General features: G+C 31.8%; 4 protein-coding genes and 1 non-coding gene across 7 annotated transcripts; 1 reads left to right on the forward strand and 4 right to left on the reverse strand.

Moving 5' to 3' along the window:
• Positions 1-103: 103 nt before the first annotated feature.
• LOC100812019 (uncharacterized) lies at positions 104-1752 on the reverse strand. The gene is made up of 3 exons (XM_003541727.5): positions 1584-1752; positions 1162-1494; positions 104-1056 (listed from the first exon to the last, which is right to left on the reverse strand). Exons 1-3 carry the CDS (start codon positions 1671-1673, stop codon positions 241-243), a joined length of 1239 nt encoding a protein of 412 aa, XP_003541775.1. The 5' UTR covers positions 1674-1752; the 3' UTR covers positions 104-240.
• A 233-nt stretch (positions 1753-1985) lies between these two features.
• On the reverse strand, positions 1986-2059 carry TRNAV-AAC (transfer RNA valine (anticodon AAC)). The gene has a single exon. It is a non-coding gene; the product is annotated as a tRNA-Val (tRNA).
• A 3789-nt stretch (positions 2060-5848) lies between these two features.
• On the reverse strand, positions 5849-9142 carry LOC100798018 (transcription factor bHLH25). 3 transcript variants are annotated; one of them, XM_006594596.4, is made up of 5 exons: positions 8952-9142; positions 8599-8691; positions 7833-8381; positions 6710-7081; positions 5849-6445 (listed from the first exon to the last, which is right to left on the reverse strand). In XM_006594596.4, exons 2-5 carry the CDS (start codon positions 8647-8649, stop codon positions 6371-6373), a joined length of 1047 nt encoding a protein of 348 aa, XP_006594659.1. In that variant the 5' UTR covers positions 8650-8691; positions 8952-9142; the 3' UTR covers positions 5849-6370. The 3 variants fall into 3 exon arrangements, with proteins under 3 accessions (XP_006594659.1, XP_003543116.2, XP_040864289.1); XM_003543068.5 differs by lacking the exon at positions 8952-9142 and adding an exon at positions 8811-8942; XM_041008355.1 differs by lacking the exon at positions 8952-9142 and adding an exon at positions 8739-8920 and having other exon boundaries at positions 8599-8663.
• Positions 9143-14544: 5402 nt separating this feature from the next.
• On the forward strand, positions 14545-17740 carry LOC100798544 (soluble inorganic pyrophosphatase 6, chloroplastic). The gene is made up of 6 exons (XM_003543069.5): positions 14545-15092; positions 15850-16010; positions 16411-16511; positions 16606-16787; positions 16944-17042; positions 17487-17740. The coding sequence occupies exons 1-6, from the start codon at positions 14862-14864 to the stop codon at positions 17577-17579; spliced, it is 867 nt and encodes a 288-aa protein (XP_003543117.1). The 5' UTR covers positions 14545-14861; the 3' UTR covers positions 17580-17740.
• Positions 17741-18198: 458 nt separating this feature from the next.
• On the reverse strand, positions 18199-25042 carry LOC100812572 (probable sphingolipid transporter spinster homolog 2). The gene is made up of 16 exons (XM_003541728.5): positions 24632-25042; positions 24256-24387; positions 23697-23798; positions 23184-23288; positions 22994-23069; positions 22793-22867; positions 22080-22182; positions 21931-21993; positions 21519-21600; positions 21344-21441; positions 21056-21132; positions 20764-20877; positions 20070-20189; positions 19329-19457; positions 18938-19016; positions 18199-18557 (listed from the first exon to the last, which is right to left on the reverse strand). The coding sequence occupies exons 1-16, from the start codon at positions 24736-24738 to the stop codon at positions 18421-18423; spliced, it is 1599 nt and encodes a 532-aa protein (XP_003541776.1). The 5' UTR covers positions 24739-25042; the 3' UTR covers positions 18199-18420.
• Positions 25043-25878: the final 836 nt, after the last annotated feature.

Raw genomic sequence — 25878 nt, forward strand, 5'->3', positions numbered from 1 at the left:
AAAGCATACCAAAAGTATAACTAGCCGGGCAGCATTGAATCCAGCACTTTATAATAGATGTGCTAAAGTAGTTAAATTTGAATAGTCTAAGAAAGCAAATCTATGATGGAAAAATAAAACAAGTTTCTCATTACTTACAATTTTACATGTATCTTGTTGTGTATATACAGTATTCCAAAATCAAAAGTGAAATAAGAATGTTGCCTCTTCTCTTTAATAATCCCTTTTCCTTTCCACAAATTACAAGTAAAAGGGGTCGGGTGGAGGATGAACTTGTGTCTTGGACATGGACGCATTCCGAGTGAGCAAATTCTCCGCCACACTATCCACCGCAATAACAGGTTTCACCGGCATAACTTTCTCCGGCACAACTTTATCCCCATCAACCTTAGCCAGAACCTCAAAGTGCGTGGTAACAGTCTCAGGCTTAGTCCTCCACGCAGGGTAGTAACCCTCCAATTCCCCTTCCTTCACCTTCTTCTCCGCCTTAAAACCAATTTTCACGTAAGTCTGAGCAGAAACATCAGCCTTCAACAACCTGAATGAACCTTTCTTCTCAGCCTTATCACCCAACACAGAATGCAACAGTTTCTCAAACCCCAACAAGTTTGCATTCGACCCATTAAGCGAAGCAAGAGGCCACAATGTCGCAAACTGGGTCGGAGTAAGAACCGTGGGGGCTTCACCCTCAAGATCAACACTAGAGAATGGTTCAATCTCTTTGCTCTTCATGGGTGATGACAATTCCACAAGACCAGGTGCAAGACGCTTGAGCTTCAACGAGGTTGAGGTAGTCGTGTCGGAAGAAGGCGCGGCTGCGAGCGATGTGGGACCAACGATTCGCAGCGAGAGAATCGGAGAACTCTGGGTTCTAGAAGCATGGCGAAGATGCTCAGCCAAAGTTAAAAGACCGTTAGCAAAACCATTCTCCGTTCGGTTTAACGGAAGAGGGAAATCAAGAGGTTGACGAAGACTAACGGATCTTGCACCTTTCACGGTAACCGCTGCTCCCTCAGCCAACACCACTTTCTTCAACACGCCAGCATCCACGTCATGCTGCACAACCGAATCAAAGTTTCATTAATTATCAGGTTGTGTGAAAGAAATTACAATTACAATCATTATTAATGGAAATTAGGTTGAATTGAAATTAGGGATTACGGGAAGGGAGAGTCTCATGTCGTTGGCGTCGTGAATCCAGAGTTCCATGGGCCCAGCGAGAACGAACGGAGCCAAAACGGGAAGCCCGTCAGCCGAAGCCCGTTTCTGAACCAAGCCAGTTGGGGCCTCGGCCCGGAAAATGGGAAGATCCACGTAATCCCAGCGTTTCACATCTTCGAGAAGCTTGAAGGGAATAACCTTGTGATCGATTTGGAGGTCGAATTGGTACTCCACGGAATGCCCTACCTCGGCGTCTCTCGGATCGAACCCCGTAATCTTAACATCATCTTCCGCCGTAAACCCAAATCCCTTCACAATTGTATCCTTCAAATCCTAGAATAAAACAAAGACGCCAAACATCAGATACAAAACCTAGGATAATGATTTTTAAAAAGGGGAATGAATAAATTAATGGAACATACGGAAATTGCTTTGGGGTAGGGGATGTCGGAAGCAAGAGAGGAATGTAGGAGGAGGAGGAACGCGATTGCGAAGCCGAGAAGAGGTTTCATGGTGTGACGCGAAAAGAAGAAGGTGGAATTGGTTTCAGAATGATGGACTTTGAAATTGAAATGAGTGTGTTCGTTTCTGATTTGGGTTGATAATGATACAGTGGTTTGATTTTGGGATGGAAGGTTCTGGGGTGATGACGTGGACCAATGAGGATGGAGAAAGTTATTTCGGGAGCTAGAATCGTGGGCCGTGGGAAACGGGTTGGGGGATGATTTTCGTTGCTTTTTCCAATTTTAACTGTTGGCTTTAATTACGCCACAAACGACGACGTTTTGCTATCATCAATGACTTGGCCCAAAAGGACACAGAGATGGCGTCGCCCGGACTCGAACCGGAGACCTTCAGTGTGTTAGACTGACGTGATAACCAACTACACCACGACACCTTGTTGTGCAAAGTGTTGAATTAGTGTTATTTGATCTCAATTTTCTCACTATGCAGCATGCAAAAGCTATTAAGTAATGTCTTGCATAAACGAAAAGTAAATCAAATTATCCTATGTTATTGGTTAGTTTGTTATCTTCTATTTTCAAAAGTATACATTTGAAATAAATCTATCACCAAATATGTTGAGTCCGCAAAATTAATTCAACTTAATAATCTCAAATTTAAGTATTAAATATATAGATATGTTATAATAATATTTAATATTGTTTATAATAATTTTACTTGATTTAAATAAAAACTACTTTTCTCTAAAGATACATATGATTCTTTTAAAATAAAGTTTGCAATAAATTTAAGTAAAAATTGGTTAAAAAAGATCTATAGGGATTTTGATCCAAAACTATAAATATGTTTAAATAGTATTTAAGCTCAATAACTTCAATAATAATAATAATAATTTTAGGTTAGAGAGGGGCCAATTAAGTTAAGTTGTTATCAACATAGTCGATCCAAAAAGATTATATTTTACTGCCATGAGTGATGATTGATAGAGTAAGAGAATCGTTTTGGTAGTGAATAAAAGTATTGAACATGTAATATGAATGTTTTTAAAGTCGACAAGGCCCGGGACGGACTCATAAATTTGGTTTCAGGGCTTAAGAAAACAAAAATATAATTTTATAATAAAAATATTACATCATAAGAATATTAAAAAAATTAATATATTATTAAATATATCGATTTTTTGCATAAATAAAAATCTATATAAGTATATTGAGTATAAAAATAATATTATATGATAAAAAATTAGATAGATAAAATAATTAATTTTAGATAATTATATATTGATATTTCAATATTATCAACATTTTATTAATACCTATAATTTATATTTATCTTTCTTAGAAACATTACATAATCTTAATTATCATATTTATATATTTCTCTCTCTTTATCTTTCTAAATATCATCTAACATAATAATTTTTATATATTATTTCCCTATAATTTTATTATAAATTTTAGGGAAGTGATAATAAAATTATATGCATGCCACATGCATATATTTTTACAATAATTTTAGGAAAACATTTTTTCCACTTTTACACTCGATGTGTTTATTAGTTTTATTGTTACCTTTTTAAAATAAATCATGTTATTTTTTTTTTCTATTTTATACTTTTTAACTATTTCAACTATTAATTTTATTTAACACTTTTAATTTAATAAGTTAACTTTTTAATTATTAACTTTCAACTAATTTTTTAGCTAATTTTGTCAAACATATATTAAATAAATTTCAATAAAGATGTGTTTTTCATATTTCTGAGTACAAGTGTATAATTATGGACTATAAGATCCATTGGCCTAAATTATATTCGATAAAACTAACTAAAAACCAAACAAGAGGCTTGAAGCTAGAAGATGAAAGTTAAAATATTTTAAACTAGCTTATTAAATCATAAGTGTTATATTTGGTAAAATTAATTGTTGAAGTAGCTGAAAAATATAAAATGACATAAATGATATATTTAAAAAAGGATAATAAGAAAATTGAATAAATACTTAAAGATAAAAAGAAAATAAAATATAAAAAGATAGAAACTATTATTTTAAAAATACTATTCAAGAAACTTGTTACGTAAAAAATTTGTTTACCAAATAGTTACATAACTTTTTCAGCTAATAAAAAAGACTAAAAGAAACAACTGATTGAATATAACCTTAATTACAAGTAACTATACTTTACTTACGATATGCCCATTTGCAAGTTTTGTGAATGAGGCTAGTGTCATTTATTAGGAGGATTCACTCCTCTACTTAGTTTGATTTTTCATCAAAAAGTTAATTGACCCAAACTTAAAAAACATATGTAATATCATTTGGTTTGATTTTCATTCAAAATAAAATTCAAGTCAAACGAAAATCAATATTTTATTGTGTGTTTTGATTTAATTTTTTTAATTTTTGATAAAATATTATTTCATTAAAATTGATTTACTTTCTTTTCAATTTTTAAATTAAATTACATTAAAAAATGATAAGAACAATGACGAAACTTATTAATATATTAAATCTTCTATAATAAAAATTTGACAAATTTTCATCAATTTTTAAATCAAACATATCTTAAAAAATTGTCTCAAAAAAGTGATATACATTATTTAAATTCATATACATAACAATGTAAAACTCAAGTAGTAAACACATAAAACTCATAAACACTGAAGTAGTATAAAATGCTAGTTTAAGTATAGTGGTTTAGTTTAATTTAAAAGATACAAACCATAAATAAAATAAAACAAATCCGTCGAGAGAAAAAATCATCCAAACATATCTAAAAAGAATCAATTTGATTTAATTTTTAATTTTTTAAATAATTTTTAATTTTTATTTTAGATCGATTTGAATTTGAACATCTTTATCATTTATTGTGTGCCTCGTTGGGAGAAGAGACAAATTCAATTTCTTGAAATTTCATACTAATATTTAAAGTAAATATTATTATGCCACTTCTCTTTCAAGTCATTGATAAATTCAGATTCACACCAAAAAGGAAAATTATATTCTCTCTCTTTTTCACTATATCAACCAAAATATTTAAGCATGATGTACTACTTAGTAGACCCACCAGAACACACAAAAGAACAAAAGTAATGACGAACCATTCAAAAGGCACTAATATTCTAATAAATAAGGATCAGTTTAGATTTTTCAAGAGCAGTATCTTAATTAAAATTCATGGTCAACGACATCAGTACTATTTGTTTTTTTTTTTTCTGGTTACACGTTGGGTGGAAGTCGATTCTACACTTAAAGATAATACATCATATATGATTCAAATTCAAATCTGTCAGAAAAAACTTTAGTATATCAAAGCAAGCGTAAAGATAATATAAACATTAAATAGAGTATTTGAAGTCATATAAATTTTCTTGTGCAAATTTGTTTGGTGGCTGGGTGAGATCTTACGAAAGGTTTTAAATTTTGTAAACACGTGCAAGTATCAAAATTGGAATTTGATTAAAAGGAAAGAGTAAGAGAGGCAAAATATAAGTATTTGAACTGTATCGTAATGTTACATAGGTTTGGTAGCATAAAGGATAAGGTCATGAGGACCTTGAAAACTTAATATCTGTGTTTTCCTTGAATCAAATACGCATATTTTGTGATCGTAAAAAAATGCATATTTTGTGGGACTTTTATTAGAATATTGAAGATCTCTCACGTGCATGCCTAAATAAAAAGCCTAGTTATCAGCTACCAAATACCTTAATAATTATATATACACAAAAGACTAGTAAAGCCTCATAGTAGTGCATAAATACAAGAATGGTTTTTGTGTAAATATGAATCTTTCGGGTAAAAATATGTGAATGAATATTTTTTTTCTTTGGTAAAATGCACATGTACCATTGTAGTCGATGTTAGAAATTGTCCCTAATCGATTTTGTTCGAATCTCTTTCTAGTTATCAAACAACACGCATCAACTTATTAAAGAAAAGTGTTAGTAATACACTAATTTAAGTAGTTTAGACTTTGGACTATAAACAATCTTTAAACATGTAAGATATAAAAAAATGCTAACAACTCATTTTTTAAATATTGAAATTTATTACAAATTACAAAATTGTGTAACTCACTGTTTAATAAACTTTACAATCAATTTTAAGTAATTGTAAAAGCTTAAATGGAATGACGAGAGAGATAAAGCTTAATCCACCACCTACAATTTACATATGCTTAAATTGGTAGCATTATTGGCTTTTGCAGAATATCATGTTGAGGCCATGCAATATGTCGTGTATTGTAACACATATACACAAGATATACAAAAAGTACGATTATTCCATCACTACCAAATTCAACCAAACTTTTACAAGCATATATTTTGTTTCAAATAAGAAAGTAACTCAAGAACACCTGAAAAAAAAGAAAAGATAGCAAGTCACTCAACAAAGGCCTGCTTCTAAAGATTTAGGTAAGAAATAGATGGGAAACAGCTAGTTGAACTTTTCAACTTTCTGCCAAAAAATGCCTAACAAGCTCTACATTCACTCTTGAAACAGTAGGGTGTGTGACAATAACACTGTCAACAAGTTGACCATGCAAAAAGAAAAGATCGCTAGAAAAAACCCTTCTTCATAAATGAACCTCAGAGCAAACATGGTGTAGATGGCAGACATTGCAGACCTTGGAAACATAATTATTATTGAAGAACTTAAACTTGATAATAGTTTATATGAACTGGTATAATTGATTGCACTCCTATTCTTCATGAACCTTTCGGAATGCATAACGAGTTTCTTCACACGAAATATGAAAAGGCTGAGCGTAAACTTCTCACAAGATCCTTCACTGTCATGCAGAATTCCATATCCATCTGCAAATTGCAGAAATAATTCCCTTATTGACAGAAAATTATATTTTAAATGGAACAAAATGATGAAAAACAACAACTCATGATGCGTACCAATTGAGCTTTTTGTATCACACGTGAATACTTATTTTTTTTAATTATTTGAACCACCTTAGGTGTTATTATTGCTATATTGGAACTTAGTTCAATATAAATACATAGATAGATAGATTGGACTTGGTTTGTGTGAACTAAGGTTTCAGCCAATAGAATAAGTGCAGAATTTACCTGAGCAATAATTGTTATATCCAGGATGAAACTCCCAAATGTCAAGGCACTGCTATTGATGACTTTTAGATGGAGTTTCTCAATTTCGCTGATTGTTTTCTCTATGACTCCTTTATTCTTCTCACAATGTATTCTTATGAGGACATTTCTTTCATAAAATCTTGCTTCAATTTCAGGTAGTGCCTCATCAAATGTATCACCGGTTTCTGAAGAAGAAGAGTCTTCAGCATCACTAGATAGCCGGGATTTCTTCACAATTACCACAGATTCCACAGTTCTCTTCCTGTTCTGTTCCTCCTCAAGAGCACTCACTTTCTCTTGCATTTGCTTCAAGTACTTTATAGCTTCTCCAAGAACAGAAGCTTTGTCCATCTGTTGGTAGGGAATTGAAAAGACAAAAGACAGACTTCAAAGATGGTATCAGGTTAAAAGAGTCACAGCCTAATAAGGTTCTGTTTAGATGATTTTCTCCACAACTACGTAGGAAAGAAAAAAAAATAAGAAGGTAAAATAAATTGAGCTTTTCGCATGTGCTAAAATCAACTTATATGTCTCCCATAAGTAATTAGAAGTTTATTCAAGCATATCCTAAACAAATAGCAACAGGATGGACAAAAATAATAACTGCAGCAGCAACAAAAACTATTACTATTACTAGCATACAATATTACATATTTAATTCGAGAGCTTTGCTGTCTTTCATTCAAAAAGGTTTCTGATACTTATCCCAATCAAATTGATGAAAAAACAATAAACGAAGATATCAGAATCTTCTGTAGTTTCTTACGAGGCTAAGATGAAAAATATATGTTTTGACAACATGAATCATGAATAAATCAGTATTACACAACTAGTTAAACAAATGTTTTGATAAACTTGTATTTAGCTGGTTTTTTATGACTGGAAACTCCGACATGTGTTCAACATATAGCTTTACCAAGGAGATATAAGATGGGTTGAGTGGTTAAGGGAGAAAAGGTTATGGATTCGATCCCATACTAACAAAAAACTAACAATTAACAACTAATATTTGCCCATAAAAAAAATATAACTTTATGAAAGACAGAAGCAGTATACTGAGAATCATAATGACAAAAAGAGCAATAACAACATTGTTTGGTACCTTCTTTAGGCCCGGAACAAGAGCAGATAGAGCAATGAACCGTTGGCTGAGCTTCTCTCTTCGCTTCCTTTCAGCTATTATGTGGTCTTGAGGTTGAGAAAGTTTAGGACGTGTTTCAATCTTTTTGGCCTCCTGGCTAGCCTTGAAAAGATAGTTTTGATTTCCTAAGTTTCCTTGAGAGATCAACATGTCTGCGAGAGTGTTGTTGTTGATTTTAGGACACACCATCTCCACCTTAGGTTTCACTAGTCCCAATTCGCTCGTGTAATTCGAATTAACAAATGAAAGAAGATTTGAGCATGAAGCAAATTGTGTTTCTGGTGTCTGTTGTTGACTTTTGTTGTGATTCCAGCTGTTATTTCTGAGCTGTTTTGCAGGTCTTTCAATTCCAGTTGGTGATGTTTCCATGGATGTTTTGGGGTTGAAATTTGAGTTATCAGAGAATGAGTGCTTTTGTAAAATCTCTCCAAAAGGAGCACCTGTTAGGCTAGTTGTATCAATAGAGTTTAACTGCCAGTGATGGAGGAAGTTAGGATCCTCTATTATCCCCTGCAAAATCAGAAAACCTTATACTCTCTAGACAGAAAGAATAAAGTATATCCATGTTTTTCCTAACTAAATATTAATCTCCATAAATTAAATGATTCCAAAATATAGCTAGTCATTGCCAATGTAATAAATGATCCACCATCAAATTCCATAGTGTACATTTTATTTACCTTAGTTCTAATCAAGAAGAATTACTTACAAGAGATATGTATCTTACCATTTCAGGCAACCCTCTGATTGATGAAATCTCCATATGAGAAGTCCTCATGAAATGAAAAACAGCTGAAGCTATCAACCTAATTAATATATCCTTGTAAGAGAAGTCAGAAGCAAAAGCTGGTTAGTTTTGGTACTTACATTTCATCTAGCTAATAGTAATATTTGCTGAATGACCATTATCAAATTCATGGAAGAAGGAAAGCCACATACAAAAAGTACAACATCCCATGTACATGCATTAAAATCAATCATATCTCAACTGAAGTGAGAACAATTCTTTGGAACTTGCATTCATATACTATAACTGTAAAGATCTTAAAAATATAGTTCCAAGATGGAGAAGAAGCTTACTGATTAATAGATGTGACATCTTTCAATCATATTGGTCACCACAGAAGCTGATGATTATATATTTCGTAGTTGTATTTCCTTTTGTATACTCTACCCCACTTTATTCAAACATATAATACAGTTGCACTGTGATGCTCACGGGTTGTTGATGTGAATTGGCTTATACACAACAATAGAAGCCTATTTTCAACCAAGGATAATAGAATTATCCCATTTTATATTTTAGAGACCCCTTCATGCTGACGAATTAATACCCCCACCGATTGTTGTTTTGTGGACTTTGGCGGTGTTATTCACCAACTAGACATTGAAATTTGGATGATAGGTTTGCAAATCAAAGTATACCTCAAAGTATAGTTCATCAGCATGTGGTCCCTTGCCACGTCTTATACCTCAAAGGTTATTTTGCCTAACTCATTTCTACCCTTTTGTTCATTATTTTCTAAGTTACTTTCTTAGACCCTTCCTCTTCAATTACCCATTCTCTGGGTCAAAGATCATTGAAAATCATAACAGATGAGCAAGATCTTCTTAGACAACCCATTAACAATTAAAATAGTGCAAGCATGTGTGATAAATTGTAAGTCGATGCTTGCAATCAATTACTGCCAGTTGGTAAGTTGCCATTTTCCAAATATGAATGAAAAACTTGGTTTCAAAGAACAGTTCTAAATTTATTTATTTTTTTGGTGAAATACAACAAAGTTTCCATTGACTAGAGAAATTTTTAGCCAATTGACAAAGGGCATGTGTGGAGGAGAAAGACTTAAGGTTCAGTGTAGTGTGGGGCCTTGGAACCGGCATATTAAAGAGTCCACACAATAATTAAACGGATATTCAAAATTGTAGAGATTATACCTTTGTCGTTAGCTAAGGAGTGCGAATAGAAGTTAACCAATAATTAGACAAATAAATAGTACCAGTGTTATGATCAAAGGGAATAAAATAATAATGGTGGTGAGAATTTTCAAATAATTCTCCAATTGAGTTGACGTTAATCCTAGAAACTCGGAGCCAGAGTGGCTGGCCAATGCTGATTCCAGTGGGAATGGCTGAGTCCCGTTTTGGGCATGCTGGCTTAGAAATAGTGATGTTATTATGTGTTGGAAGTGAAAACTATTTACGCCACAGTATTTTTTCTAGAAATCCTGCATTACGTGGACTTATTACTCTCGCTTTCTCATCTGGCGGTTCCCACCTCTTAAAATAAAAAAGTAAGTTGAAAATGATAGCTTGTTAATTTCAAAGTAATAATTAAAATGACACATCCCAAGTCTAAACTAAGGAAATTTTTAATATGTTTAGATTCGTTTAATTATTACATAAGGTTTAATCATATCATGGATTAAATAGAAAATCAAGATTATCAGAAAAAAATAATAAAGATCAAAGTTGTATACTTACTTCCAGTGGGAGAGGATTAAAAGCACCTTACCAAGTTGAAAAAAGATATATCTTTGATTTTGATTTTTAAGTGATGAGAAATTTTGTGTCTACTAAAACAAACACTTGAATGAAAGCTAAAAGACAAGTGTGATTTAGGTTTTTCTTCTAACTAGGATTAATGTTCCGACCAGTCCAAAAATATTATAGAATCATCATTCATGTTCGTTTTAGCGTTCATAATTTCGTACTTTCATGATGATTTTATTTTTAGTAAAATGTGTGTTATTGGATTGCACAGAGAGAATGCTTATACATTACTCTTAGTCTTTACTCTATTGGTGACTATTGAAACAATATTAAATGATATGAAATTAGTTCAACTTAATTGTTAATATCATTTCAAATTTAAGACATAAAAAATGATATGTTAATCCTAATACAAAATAAGGAATTGGTTTTCATATGTTAAATCTTTATGTTATATGATTTTTGTGTCTAATTCTCTTTTTATGCATTAAATAAGTAAGAGACTAATCAAAATTTGTAAATATTTATTAAAAGGAAAATAAATACAAAATTATACAAAGTACAATTTATAGTCTTGGAATCTTCTTGAGCTTGTGTGAGACACCAACAGTATTTGTCTAGAATACAATTACACAAATTGAAGACAATTTAAATCCACACTGATCCAGAAATCAGGGATAATTGACAACATAACTAATGCCATCGAATCAAATCCCATGCAAATTGGTTCCACCACATGCAAAACGCCAAAACATATATGTCTACCATTTCATGGTCCACAACCTACTAGTTCGATTTCAATCAAATCATTGGTACCAATTAAATATCATCGTAACCCTGCTTCCGGGGTTCCATCATATGTATCTAAGCACCAGTATCCGTATAATCAGTCACGAATGAACGCTACACTAATCAACAAAGTATATATGTGCTTCGTAGCCTTATCCTAGCTATTAGTGTTAGAAAGCTTAACTTTATGCATATACTCGAAAGAGTGAAAACAAGGTAGAAATAGAAAAATATTTAATAAAACTAGATATCGAGTTATATGCATTAATGCTTCTATACTCTAACTAATACTCTTGAATCTTCCTGTGCTTGGATCAGGGATAAATATTTGTGATTAATGATATGCTGATCTAGTGATCTAGAGTTATATGCATTACGTATTGCTTTTGAATGTGAGAAATTGAAACCATATGTGTGTAATGCTTGTACGTTATGTACGTTTAAAAGATATTAATGGATTTCAATCTTCTCCTTATAAGATACATGATTGTTTCCACAGAGAGAAAGACAAACATGCAATTCTTGTATATCTGGACCTTTGCAAGCACAAGACTAAGCAACAAAAGAAAGATTAACCAACCTAACGAGAAGCAAACATGTGCACCAAATTAATTTTCAAGATAAGTGATAAACAAGTTTAAGCTAATGCAGATGTAGGATATGACGATGTGGTCAACGTAGATCTGCTTGATCTATTGCTTGGCCAAAATCATACACAATTTCGTAAGCTTTTGGACAATAAACCCTGCCAGTATAAGTTGCAATCTTAGAATAAAAAATGAACATAACTACTTTGCTGCCAAGAAACTTGAATGATTCGAATTGTGTGACTTCGGTTAAGTATTCACAATGGAAGAGCCCGTATTCTTGTCATGGTTGAAGAAGCAAACGTAAAAAATAACATCCATCCCCAAAAATGCAATAAACAACGTCCTTAAAATTTGTGTGCAGCTCATTGATAATTGGATTCATGGCTTGCTTGCTTTATGCTCATTACTTAATGTGGGACATGTTCTCTAACATTTCCCCTTAACTCCAACTAGTTTGATCCAATTACATTAAACCTATCTTTAATCTTTATCTGTGTGAACTTGTGATTCAAGTTTAGATCTTAGAGGTTTATTGTCCGAGTGTATTTCTTTCGTGAGATTTATAAAGGTCTTAGAGTGTTTAACTTTATTTATTGAGTCCTTTTCTCTTTTTCTCAGTATTCTCTGTTTTCTTGTTGGGCTTTTTTGTCTTTCGAATTTGGGCTTCAAACCCCCCTTTAACCCTGAAGGAGAAGGAATTGAGAGTGTTTTTTTTTTTCTTCACTTTCGAAATTGTTTCCTGCATTTCTTATATTACTTTCGGAATAATCATTCCGGAAACAATTTCGGGTATGCAGAAAGCAATTGAAATTGATGTGTTGTAGCTTAAATGGCTTATTTGTTTAAAAACACTTTAAATACATTATATTTATAACCCTTTTGCCCTGCATATATTTTATTTATTCTATCACATTAAACTAGAATTAATTTGTTCTCTAACAACGTCTACATGTCTTGCTGGCAAATGGTGGATCCATATTTCTCCGATAGCAAGGTTGGTGCTTATATATATGTTCAAATAAATGGTGCAATGTAACTCCCTTATGTACAGAGTGCAGGATGAGCTCATAAAAAAAATACACACTTTGAATTGCACGCAGCAGCAACACCAATGAAGAAATCAAAGTTGCGCTAATATGTAAATAGAAATGAAGAAATCCCTTTTATTCCGCTGTATATACATAACCATTACTATATGATTCATTTGTTGCTGAAAAACACCAAAGCATAAAATTCAATTTTCGTCACCTATTTTTTTTAAATGTTTTTAATTATTTTATTTTTTTAATTGAGATAATTCATCTTTTATTTTTAAGAAGTTAATAATTTTAGCTCTGTATTTTTTAATTGAGACATTTCAGAGTCTCAAATAAAAAATAAAAAAATTAAAATTACATATTAAAAAAATAGAAAAACAAAAATTAGATTTTAACCTGCACGAATGAACTGATAAACTGTGTAACAACATGAGTGTTTTCAGTGCATTGAAAACTAGAAAACCGTCATATTATTTTCAGTAATGTGCAATAAATTTGATATAATAAAGATATTTAACCGAAAGTCATAAGTAACTAATATGCTTAAAAATGGTAATAAATTGCTATTAAAGCTAAACGTTTAAAATAACAAGGAAAATTAATGTATGACATATAAGATAAATACCACAATAACAAAAAAAAATACCTAAGAATTCTAATAATTTTTTGTTAAGCTTTAAATTTTAAAAAATCGAAAAATATTTACAAAATGTAAAAAAAAAGTGTTAAATAAAGATTAATTCACTTATTGCAAACTGAAATGAAGTAAGCGAATATGTTTTCATATTAAAAAGTTATGGCTTAAATTTATAACACAAGCTTCATAATTCTTACACTCTTCTGTTTGATTTTTTTTTTTAATATGCAAATGAGTTAACGTCTCTATAATTCTTTTAGTTTATATATGTATACGATCGATGACAAATTTTATTAAAAAAATATATGGTACGGCAAAATGTAAAATAAGGTTATTTTCAACACGTCAAATTGGTATTATTAAAAACTAAAAAATCTCATCAGTATTATTAAAATCTAAAATCATGTCTTGTTTACACGGATCCCAGTAATCCTTATAACATTATTATTTTCTGGTTTTCATATATATATTTTTTCCTTATAGAAACAATTTTATTTAACTTAAAAAAAGAAAATTTATGACATAATGTTGTCATCTTTTTTTTTTAATAGTTTCATTAATTTTTTTGACTTAATTATTATTTTAATCCTTGAATTTGAAATATGTATTTTTTTTAGTTTTTGAAATTTAAAAATATTTTTTTAATTCTTAAATTTGAAAATTACATTTTTTTAATCATTAACATAATAAATTGATATTTTATAACGATTTTTAATTATATATTAAATTAATTTTTATTTTTTAATCACTTAAATTTATATTTAAAAATTATCACAAATTGTTAAAAAATTTATCACAAATTACTTAAAAAATTGTCATAAAATATTAATTTATTATGTTAGGAATTAAAAAAATAATTTTTCAATAAAAAAATATTTTTAAATTTCAGGATTAAAAAATATATATATATCCAAATTCATTGACTAAAATAATAAATAAATCAATTGTTTTTTTGAGCTTGTGGATATGGCTAATAATTATGCATGATCGAAAAAGTATAGACTATGGATGAAGCCAATAATGTAGGTCAGATTCCAACTTACATAAGCATATACCTTTTGAAGAACAGTGTCCCTCACGCGCTTGAACCCAAACGTGGTATTGGCGTATTGCACAATTTGTAAATGGACATCCAATAACAAAAGTTGAACCAGAAAAAAAATAATAAATAAAAACCCAACACAGACACAAATTGTCCTCTCTTTTTTTCAATTGTCCCGATGGTGTTTAGTTAGTTTGTATTAATATTTAATTTTATTAATATTTAATTTTATCATTCAATGTAAAATTGTGTGATTTTTAAGTGACGGGAACAACTGAAAAAAGAATAAGCCAGATCCAGACAGACACTGCCAGTGCGAGAAGCCTATCAGCAAACAGAGTCTTCTTCTTTTCTTTTTCTTTTTTCTCTACACACAGTGAAGGAAGGAAGAGAGTATCATCCATGGCGGCCACCAGAGCAGTAACCATTGCCAGCAACTCCACATGCTCTCTGCTTGCAAAGAAAACCTTTGTGGGTGGCACTGCTCTTTCCCTCAACAACCTCAAATTTTGTCGTACTAGGAGGTCTTACACCTGCAGAGCCATCTACAATCCCCTGGTTGTCGTCAAGGAAGAAGGCCAACCCGAAACCTTTGATTATAGAGTTTTCTTTGTTGACAAATCTGGCAAGAAGGTACCCTTTTGTATTTTTTTATTGGGTCAGTTTTGTTTTTCTAATTTGTTATTAAACGGGCATTGAAATTTTAGCTTCTCTTTTTTTGTGTGTGTGGGTTTTGCTTTCAACTAGAAAAAAAAAATGCGATTTTGGGTCTTCAAAGTTTTTTCCTATTCGCATCATTGCAGTGGAAAGAGGATGGTGGTGGCCTCTGTATTTGATTAATGGAAATGTGGAATTGAAATGTAATGATTTTCAGTTCCTCTGTATTTGCTTGTTATTTGTTTGATGGAAGTGTTAAATAGAGTAATGTACTATGGTGTAATCGTTGTGTTTTCTTTGATGTATCAATAGCTTGCTAAGTTGGTATGGATAGTGTTCTGGCTGAAGTTAACTAATTCTGAATATTTGTTATACTACTTCACAAGCTGATTGTGAGATATTCTGTTTCGTTTCTCTGTGTGTGTTTTCCCTTTTTTGTTGACATTTCTTCTGCTTTTATAAAAGAAATGTAGGGCAGGTGTCGAGTGAGCTGTTACTTTCAACATGTTACAATGTTTTCTGGGGACTCTGGATTTAGATTTGCTCAATATGTTGGAAGCTAAGTACTGGGTAGTTATGTAATAATACTCGGTTTACAATGAGATATTGGCCTTTTCAACAAGGAAAAATAAAAGTAATGTTGAATGAATGAGATTCCTGCTATGTGGGCTACCTGTAACGATTAAGATCCTGTATACTTGTACCTAATGAAAGTAATTTGTAAAATATGTAGGTTTCTCCCTGGCATGATATTCCCTTGCGGTTAGGTGATGATATCTTTAACTTCATTGTCGAGATTCCTAAAGAATCCAGTGCAAAGATGGAGGTTGCCACTGATGAGTCTTTCACTCCCATAAAACAAGATACAAAAAAGGGGAAGCTCCGATATTATCCGTGAGATTCAAAGCTCATACTGTTCCTTTTTTTTTCCTCAATTACATTATTTATCTTTGGCAGTTCACTTTTAACATAATTTTTTCTTCTAATTACATTATTTTATTGATGGTACATTGTTGGTATAAATGTCCTGTGGTATGTCTCCTTCGCTGTTGTCTATTTATAGCATAAATCTATCTGGGAGCAGGGAGCTTCAGTACCCATTGCTGGCCTTCGATGATTACCCTTCCTTCCTTGATGTCATCTTCATGTTATTTTACCTATAACAATTGAAGCATTTTGCACATCTCATTCAACAGTTCTCTGGCTTTTTCCCTTTTGGTTTGGTTGATGTAGCTAGATTGATTTAGTTCCATATTTAGCCTATTCTGAAACATATCTTATGCTTGTTCTCCAGCTATAATATACACTGGAACTATGGCTTACTTCCACAAACATGGGAAGATCCATCTTTTGCAAACTCTGAAGTTGAAGGAGCATTGGGAGATAATGATCCAGGTATTCCAATAATAATGGTTGTAGACTTGCATCTTTTCCATAATGTTATCTCAAGAATGCAACAAACGTGTCTAAAATTCTTATTAATCTGTAGTTGATGTGGTTGAGATTGGTGAAAGACAGAGGAAAATAGGTGAGGTTCTCAAGGTCAAACCCTTGGGTGCATTAGCCATGATTGATGAAGGAGAACTTGATTGGAAAATAGTTGCAATTTCATTAGATGATCCGAAGGCGCCATTTGTAAATGATGTTGATGATGTTGAGAAGCATTTTCCAGTAAGTTCTATCACCTTACTAGTTATCACATGTTTCTCTTTCTCATGAGCAATCTATGTTGAAGCTGCTTTCACTAAGATGTTAATTGTGCTAGATACTCAATTGGTGTCATGATCAGCAACTTTTGTGTGTTATATAATCTTTGGTTGTCTCCAGGGAACTCTAACTGCAATTAGGGACTGGTTTAGAGACTACAAGATACCTGATGGAAAACCTGCTAATAAATTTGGACTTGGCAACAAGGCAGCAAATAAGGTATTTTTACTGCATGAATATCTTGAATCAAGTATCATTCGGAATTCTTTACTCAGTTTGTGTACTTCATGACAGAGTTTAGCAGTTTACATCTTTTAAATTGTTGGTTGATTGTTAAGGTTACTGAGTATAGTGTCTTTCAGGCTGCATTTTTTCTTGAATAAGTTGGTTGCCTTGATTACTGTAGGTGTCAGGGGAATAGGAGACTTTTTTAGGATTATAAGTGATATAACATATTCTTCTTTGTGTATGATCACTGAGTTAGATTCTTGAACTTGGCTGAAAATTTCCATAAATTAATAATGTAAAAGATAAAAGCAATTCGTTAATCTTCTGCAGTGTTATCATTATTGGTGTTTGGTGTTAATGTGTTCTGGTCGTGCCCTCAATTTTTTTCAGTTGATTCTCAACTCTAAACTCTTAAAACTTGTATTTGGTGAACAGGATTATGCGCTTAAGGTCATCACAGAGACCAATGAGTCCTGGAATAAACTTATCAAGAGATCAATTCCTGCAGGAGAGTTGTCACTTGTGTAGAGATGTATTGGGGGAATGTCTATTGTTCATGCCATTGCTTGCATTTTCTACAATTCTATTTATGAAGTAGCAAATTTTTCTATTGAGCTTCCCAGTTATAACTTTGACATCAATGTCCATTTGGCCAGCCATTAGTTCAATAAATCCATCTTGCTTATGTATTCTACATTTTATTTTGTCTTTTTTCAGGTTTATTTCTAATGAAGTAACTCCAGATGATTTTAGGAATGGGAATAGACTAATTAACAGTAAAGAATAAAACTATACACTTGCAGGATTCAAACGGCAATAAGTTAAAACTATTGGCATTATTGGTGTTGGGGGATAAAGCAGAAACAGAGAATTGAATGATAAACTTCCCGTGATATAAATAGTGGATGGATGTATCTGATACAAGTAACTGGTAAAAAAAAATTGTGAGCATGGTAATTTCTTATGATTGTTACATAAGTCGCATTCATTTTTCTTCCTCGAGGAACCTTTTTCAGTAGTTCACAATGAAAATTTTCAACACCAGGGAACTACTGAGTATAACTAACGATCTATACAGTCAAAATGTTCAGAGTTTATTCTCAAATAACCAGAGACCATGTATAAATGAAGAGGGTTTAGCAAAAGGTTTGAAGGATAGCCAGTAGCAATTTTATTCCAAAACTAAAGTTACATATATGTTAAGCACAAGATGATGAAGCATAAAACTGAAATATACTCTTGCCAAATAATTTCCATTAACCAAAAGCAAATACATGTACTCATTGGATGTACAAAAAAAAAAATATTTACTTCATAGTGGTTATCATTGTGTGAAATACTGTGTCTGAACAGGCATAAAAGAAACTCATTATTGGGATTGAGCAGGAAATGCTGATGTTTCTCCAGTCTTCTCTTGAAGCAACGGCATGGTGTTTGACCTTTCAACGTTTGATACTTGATGTTCACTGTCTTCATCAAATCTATCCACAGTATGCAAAAATATTCCTGACATAATATACAAGAATCCAACACATGTTCAAAAAACTTTTCAAACGTTTCTGAGAATTAGACATTTATGATTGGATTATGATTATAGAGATTTCAATGCTACATCTTGAAGATAACTAGACAGTAGACAAGCTAATTTTCATGTAGCCAAGTAACAAACATCACAGGTATAATTTAAAGGTTGCAATTTGCTTTTGTTTTAATGTAAGTAAGTTGGGTTGGACATGATTTCAAGGGTGATTTATTTTATTCATGTCCAGTAGTGCCACTTCTCAATATTAAATTTTCTTGCTCTGACAATAAGTATATGTAAAAAAAATTGCAAACAAGGATTCTTCTTCGTAGTAAATCAACAAGAAATTTCCATGATGACTTACCAATAAACCATATTCCAGCTGCTAGAAACAATATTGATGTTAGAATCAATGCTGTCGTTCTCCAGTTGTTAATGTTATCCTGCATTATCATTATGTATGAACCATTAGAATCTTGTATATCACATAATACATTCTGTGACGGTAATTTTTCTCTGCCTCCACATAATAAATAGGTTTTGAATTATTTGACATTTTTTTTTTCTCACGAACTCAGGCATCATGTGTGGAAAAGTCACAATTTCCACCTTGGTTACTCAAACTAACAACTTAAAAGTAAAAAGGAACATGAAGTGTTCAGCCATGCCACTACAAGTAACTGTTGGCAAAAGAATTGCCATGATACTGATTCCCCATGTTAATGAGCTCAACAAATAAAAGTATAAAGGCTGACCTGGAGAACTCCAACAAGAGGCGAGGAAGGTACATCGCCAAAGATATGAATAACAACAGTAGACATAGCCATAGATAGAGGCCTCAAACTTGGTTTAACACAACGTAGACATACATAATTCACAGGACCCTGAAAAGAAAATTCCAAGCAAAACTTTGAGTGCAAAACTTCCAACTTCTGATCAGGTTACAGAAATTCTTTCCAAGGAACAACAATTTAGATTAGTTCTAATGATCACATTCCATCTCAGCTCAAGTAGAAAATGCAGAAGTCAGGAATTTTCTAATTCACACATGCTGTACAAACTCAAACTCAGTAGTTACTAGTTACTAGTACCATACTACCATTAAATGATTATCTTTCGGGTTTCAGGATAAAGTTATTAAGACGAATAGATATAAAGAAGCAGGGATATACTCTGCATGCTAATAGATACGAAAAAAGGGACAAAAAACATTGTCCCCTGAAACAAGCTAAAATTCAAAAGACAAACCAACCATAGGATTACTCTAAGTTCTTAGAGAGCAAGTTTCATCTAATTTCCAAAACGTAGAAGTGATTTTACTTAAAAACATAATTATTAATAAAGAATTTAACTTGGCAACATCACTATCAAAAGCTTAGCTAACAAATGAAAACTCAGTTGCTAAAATATCCATAGATGATAAGCATGTAAAAAGGGTAGTACTTCAATATAGAAATTAAACATAAAGAGATATTACTTGAATAGAAGGAATGTACCTGAGTGGCAAAAACAAGAAGTTCACCAATAGAGAAAAGAGCAAGGAAGCCATACATGCTTCTGAATAAGAAGGCACCAAAACAAAATGCAGCACCAATAAATGTAGTAATTGAGAGAAGCTGCAGAAGAATTTAGCGTGTTAAGTAGGAAAGAACATGGAGGAATCAAATTATATCGATGTAAATTACATTCACTGAATCACTCTTACACTATTCCATACTTTTTAATTACTATTAGTTTAAAAGTTCCTTTGATATAAACCATGTTTACAAAGTTTTATATTAATCCAAAATTATTTGATATTTCGTTCATGTTCATCAGAACTAACGTATTATATACTTTTAAAATATATAAAAATGTGAACCATTTGATTATGTTATTGTACTGATTCAACGATTGGATCGATAAAAGTCATATTGTATATGGTGCAGTTCAATCATTCATGGGTACACTTTAAGTTAATATATTCAATATTACAAGGCCAATCAAGAATACCAGTATTATAAAACATTTTTTCGAACCTGTCACATACAATTTAAGAATTTCAAAACTGCAACCACGATGTGGTCAAAACTTATTGTCATTACACATGCCTCTCATAAGAGGCTGGTCAGTATCTCAGGTGAAGCAATTTAAATTGAAAAGTGCGGGTAAAAACATAATAAAGAAGTTTATCTGAATTCAAATACCAACCTTAAATGCATTTGATAAGGTGTTACTCATATAATCCAGAACGAAGCCTCCAGCTAAAGTGCCCACTATTCCACATACAATTGTAATTCCTCCAAATATCAAATCTGCATCAGTCTAACAAAGTAATCCAACTTTAATATTACAATAGCATATTATATCTTACATGGAAAGTGTATTTACTGACTAGGCATGTTTAAATTCCATGCAAGAAACAAGATATATAAGAAAGAAGGAACAACTACAATAGTGCAATTATATGCATAAGGGGTCATTGGATGAAGCAAACTCTCACCATGTGATATATATTATAGCCAGCTTTGGGCCCCCAGTATGAGTAAGCACCTATGACAAAGTTGTATGCTATGTAACCTGCAAATAGACATTCAATTAATGGAATTAAATAAACAAAGTAAATTAATATGGCTGCTAAAAATAAAATGCATATAGGATATTAAGAAATGAAAGTTCAAAGGGATGTAAGCTATCCATATAGCAGCCTCTGACATGAATTTACTAACAAAATAGGTAAATAATACAAAATCTGTCAAAGCATACTGTAGTTAGTGGGAGAAAGAAGTACCTAGAACATTGACAACATAAACCTTATCAAGCAAAAGTTCTTTCATATCATTCAAAAATCTCGAGAACTTCTCAAATATTTGGGTTACAGATTTTGACCTAAAATAAGAATCAGCCAGATAGAAATTTTAATATATCAGCCACTAAATGATGGATGTCAGAGTAAGTGTTCTTACTTGGAATGATCATTTGAGCTTTTATCTCTAAGCTCTGCCTTTAAGGACAGTGGCTCATCTTTTCCATTTGAAGCCTCCATAACTTTGAACCAAACAAGTGAATTTTGTTAAGGCTAAAATAAAGAGACATTTTGAATTAGAAACCATTAACCAACAACAAAACGGAAACCTAAATTTTCAGTGCATTGCAATATACTAGATGAGAACTGAGTACTAGACTACCAACTCTACACTCCTAAAAAGAGTATTAATTCCTTTGGGGGTGATAAAGATTCCTCCTAAACAAACAGTATAAGCATAAAAGTAATAAGAAAAAGGGACAGTACTAATAAAATGCTCAAAGGAGCAAACCAATCCCTAATTGTACTCTGAAAAAGATGTTGTGTTTAGGTAATGCATAATTCTTAGATACCTTGAACTCCTGATGCAACTGTTTCAGGTGTCAGTGTCTTTTTTGAATCAGCAGGAACAAAGCCTGGACCCACATGTAGTTAGAGATGAAAAACAGTAATAGGGGATAACAAAGAGTTCACAAGAAATCCATGCAAGACAAATGCACACCTCTCAATTGCAGAGGCTTCATAAAAAGTCCTGAAATAGCAAACGGAACCATAAACAAAGACTCTACCCAGAATGCATAACGCCAACCCAAATGACTTCCAACCTGTTAATAAATACAGAAAGGATTAAATCAGAGAGAGAAATTTATTTTATTTCTTTAAAAGAAAAAGAAAAAAAGAAGCAAAATACACACTAATTGTCTCTGTAGTGTGAGTATCTAAGGGGCAACATGTCACTTGTCATCCTAAGTTTTCTTTTCTTGGAAGACCAATATTTTGTTTCATTATAATAATTGAAAGGGAAGGGGAAAATTGTCGTTTCAACTTAATTATAAATCCACTTCCTAATTTTAAGAAAATCTCTTTTCGAAATGCTTTATCATTTACAGTTTTAAACTCAAAATTTTAAAATTTAGAAAGATAACAGCATGGCTATCCTATATTTAAATTAACACTTTCAAGAGGAGATTAAGAACGAAATATAATTTTCTGGTAGTGAGTACAAGGTGACAAAACAAACATATAGGGAGGCTAATCCTAATATTTATAGGCTATAACACGGAAATAAATCTGTACAGATAAAAACTGGAATAATGAAATAAGGAAAGAATATCATGTGCTCCAACATTAAACTTATATATGTCCACTAAGGCACTAACTACTGGTGATACATTTAGTATTTAAAAATGGCAGGAAAAACAGATGAAGACTTACCAAACCACCGTAGACGTAGCCAAGTGCATAGCCCGATGGTATGCACATGTAAAATATTGCAAGCCATGCTGTTTTCTGATACATACTCCCGCGTGAGACAGAGGTTCCGCCAGGGTAAAAAATCAATCAATCATAATGGCAGATGATATTCCAACTACCAAGAAGGATGCCGAGGATATCATCCAAGGGAAAGGAACAAACCTGAGTAACTGGGGCATTGTCATCAATAAAAGGTGCTGCAAGACTTATAAATGAAGCCTCGCCAACACCAACTAGCCTATAGAGAATATCGAAAGGATATGAAGAATAAGAAAATTATTATATTGTGTGCTTCTGTTTAACTGCACAACCAAAATTGCATAACTTGAAAATAAAGAATTAGACCACTTACATGCGACAGATTGAAATGGACCAGAAATTAAAAGAAAATCCACAACATAGGGTTGCAAGAGTCCAAACTGACAACCCAACACCTATAAGTCTAAATGGGTTTACACTGCAAAATATAAGAGTTGTGTAAGGATTAATACGCAAACTAATGATAGTAATTACATATCACAATAACCATGTGGTACATGAACAAGGCATTATAGCTCAAACATAAGAACTTCAGTTTAACAGACATGATAATTTATGCTGCAAAAAGTATTTAGATACATGATCCCATTGATTTTAAAATTTGAAAGTCATAGCCAAGAAGATTGTCTTAACTACACACTAAATTGCACATTAAGGACTATCTAGAATTCAATACAATGGATCTATGGTGGTTTAAAAGCCTTTTGGATTTCAGAATTTTTCATTTACAATTCATCTTTTGAAGCATTAATGGGTAATATTTGAGATAAATAAAGTACAGCAGTAAGAATAGGTTTCAACTAATTGCAACACAAACAGTTTTTACCTCTTTGCTAGAGAGGCAAATATTGGAGAAGCCACAAGAAGTCCAACCATAAAAGCAGATGATAAAACTCCATCTTCAAAATTGTTCAAGTTAAAATCCCCCCTGAAGAAAAGGAGAAAAATATATTGTCAAAAACTGCTACATAGCTGAAAATTTTCTTCAGCATACTACAGTATTAATGTCATGACATACAACACATGGCGCAACTCGTACAGGCAACAGTAACAGTTATCTAGCAGATTATAAATTTAATTCTACATCTTGCTGGGTGATGCTTCTCCTGCCATGTCATTGAATTAATAAGATAGACAAAAGGAATGTTTTTTCCATCTTCCCAACCTCCTCCTTCACAACCCCTTTTTTGGTTTCGCTTCTCCATCAGTCCATCCCCTTTTCAACTATAATTTCTATTATACTCTTTGAGAGTCTTTAGCTTTAAAATGGAAAACACAACCAAATCCCCTCCTAAAAATTGGAATACACCCAACAATTAAAATCAGTGTATGGAAAATTAAACACCAAGAGGTGAGGGAAATGATCCTTAGAATATATATCTTACTGTATTCCAGAGCCAGAAGTGCAGGTACCACCCTCAGTGCACGTTCCCTTACTTCCATTAACACCATTGCTTGCAATGGCTCCTCGATCCACATAGTTTAACAAGTTAATCACACAAAATATAGCAAGTAGCCTACAAAACAAGGTAAAAGATATAAAGATTAGAAACCATAGCCAAAGAACACAAAACACTTCATAAGAACATAGATTTTCTCAGAAAAAGAAAATTCAAAAAGACCCAGAATTGCTTAAAAGTTTCTTCCCACACCCAAATAACCAAAATTCAAAAAGACTGAATCTTTCTCTCCTTTACTTACCCAGCACGGATCTTGGAGGGTGAAAGGAAACAAAAAAGGTGCATTGCATTCATCATTTACCTTTTGGGTGTAAACCATGAAGCTGTGGGAATCATGGTGGAGATTCGTGGTTCCACAAGCTGAGGGGAAGGCTTTGGTTTTACTTGTGAGTGGTCATCTTGTGCCATACCAATATTATAGTACTTTGAAAACTTGTACTAAAATTGAATACCGTTGAATAGTAGTTAACTTCACCGAATTTCAGAGGTCTTTCTCTTTCCTTCTTCTTAAGCTATGTCAGTTTTTTCTCTCTTACTTTTTACCAAACAGTAAATTGATTCTCATTCTTTCTTTCTTTTAGTTTTTCCGTTAAATTGGAATTTGCATTTTCCGGTGGACAAAGCGCTAAGCACTAAGCTCAAAAGAATCCGGGATCTTTGCCTCGTCTAAAGTATAAACCTTTTCTTCTTTTGACTTTCTTCGGAAACAATTATGCTACTATATGGATTATTTTATGCCACTTTGTTGTAATTCGGATTCCCTGTCACATCCACTACCTTCTTTTACTTTTTGATTTTGTTTTTCTCTTGTGTTTAATTTAGCAACTGTTTTTAAATGAAAATGAATAATTTATGTTTAAAGAGTGAGAAGCCGGAAAAAAAAATAGCAATTAATGTAGTAAATTTAATTTGTCATATGAATTGTTGGATAATGGGTATGAAATCTACACTACATACCTTTTTTAAGTGGAATATATATATATACTCTACATGCTATTTCAATTAATCAAGGTTATCTTTGAAAATACTAGCTAAAAAATTAAGTCAAAATTGAAATTGATAACGGAAAGTTAAAAAATTAATTTATTAAATTATAAATATTCAGTAAAAATAGTTGTTGAAGTAATTAAAAAATATAAATTAATAGAAAAATAATAATATCATGATTTATTTATAAAAGAAGGTAACAATGAAAATATATAAATATATTGATGATAAAAGTAAAATAAAATATAAAAAATTAAAAGTTAATATTTTAAAAAATACTCCTTTAATTAATATGTCAAAAAATACTAAAAATTACTAAAAAACTTTTCAAACTGAAATATGTATTCAATCATAGTCTAAATATTTCCTCTTTTTAAAAGAGACTACTTTAATAATTGGCTAAAATAAAAATTCTTAGTCACTTCAAACTATTCTCTTTTTATCCTTATTTATTTAATCTTTTTAATCATCTATTACTTTCAATCTATTTATTTTTAAATTATATTTCAATAATTTTCTTAAAATAAATTATTAACAATTAAAAATAATCTTTTGTCAATT

The sequence above is a fragment of the Glycine max genome, chromosome 13 (assembly GCF_000004515.6).
Source record: "Glycine max cultivar Williams 82 chromosome 13, Glycine_max_v4.0, whole genome shotgun sequence".
NCBI classification, from domain to species: domain Eukaryota; kingdom Viridiplantae; phylum Streptophyta; class Magnoliopsida; order Fabales; family Fabaceae; genus Glycine; species Glycine max.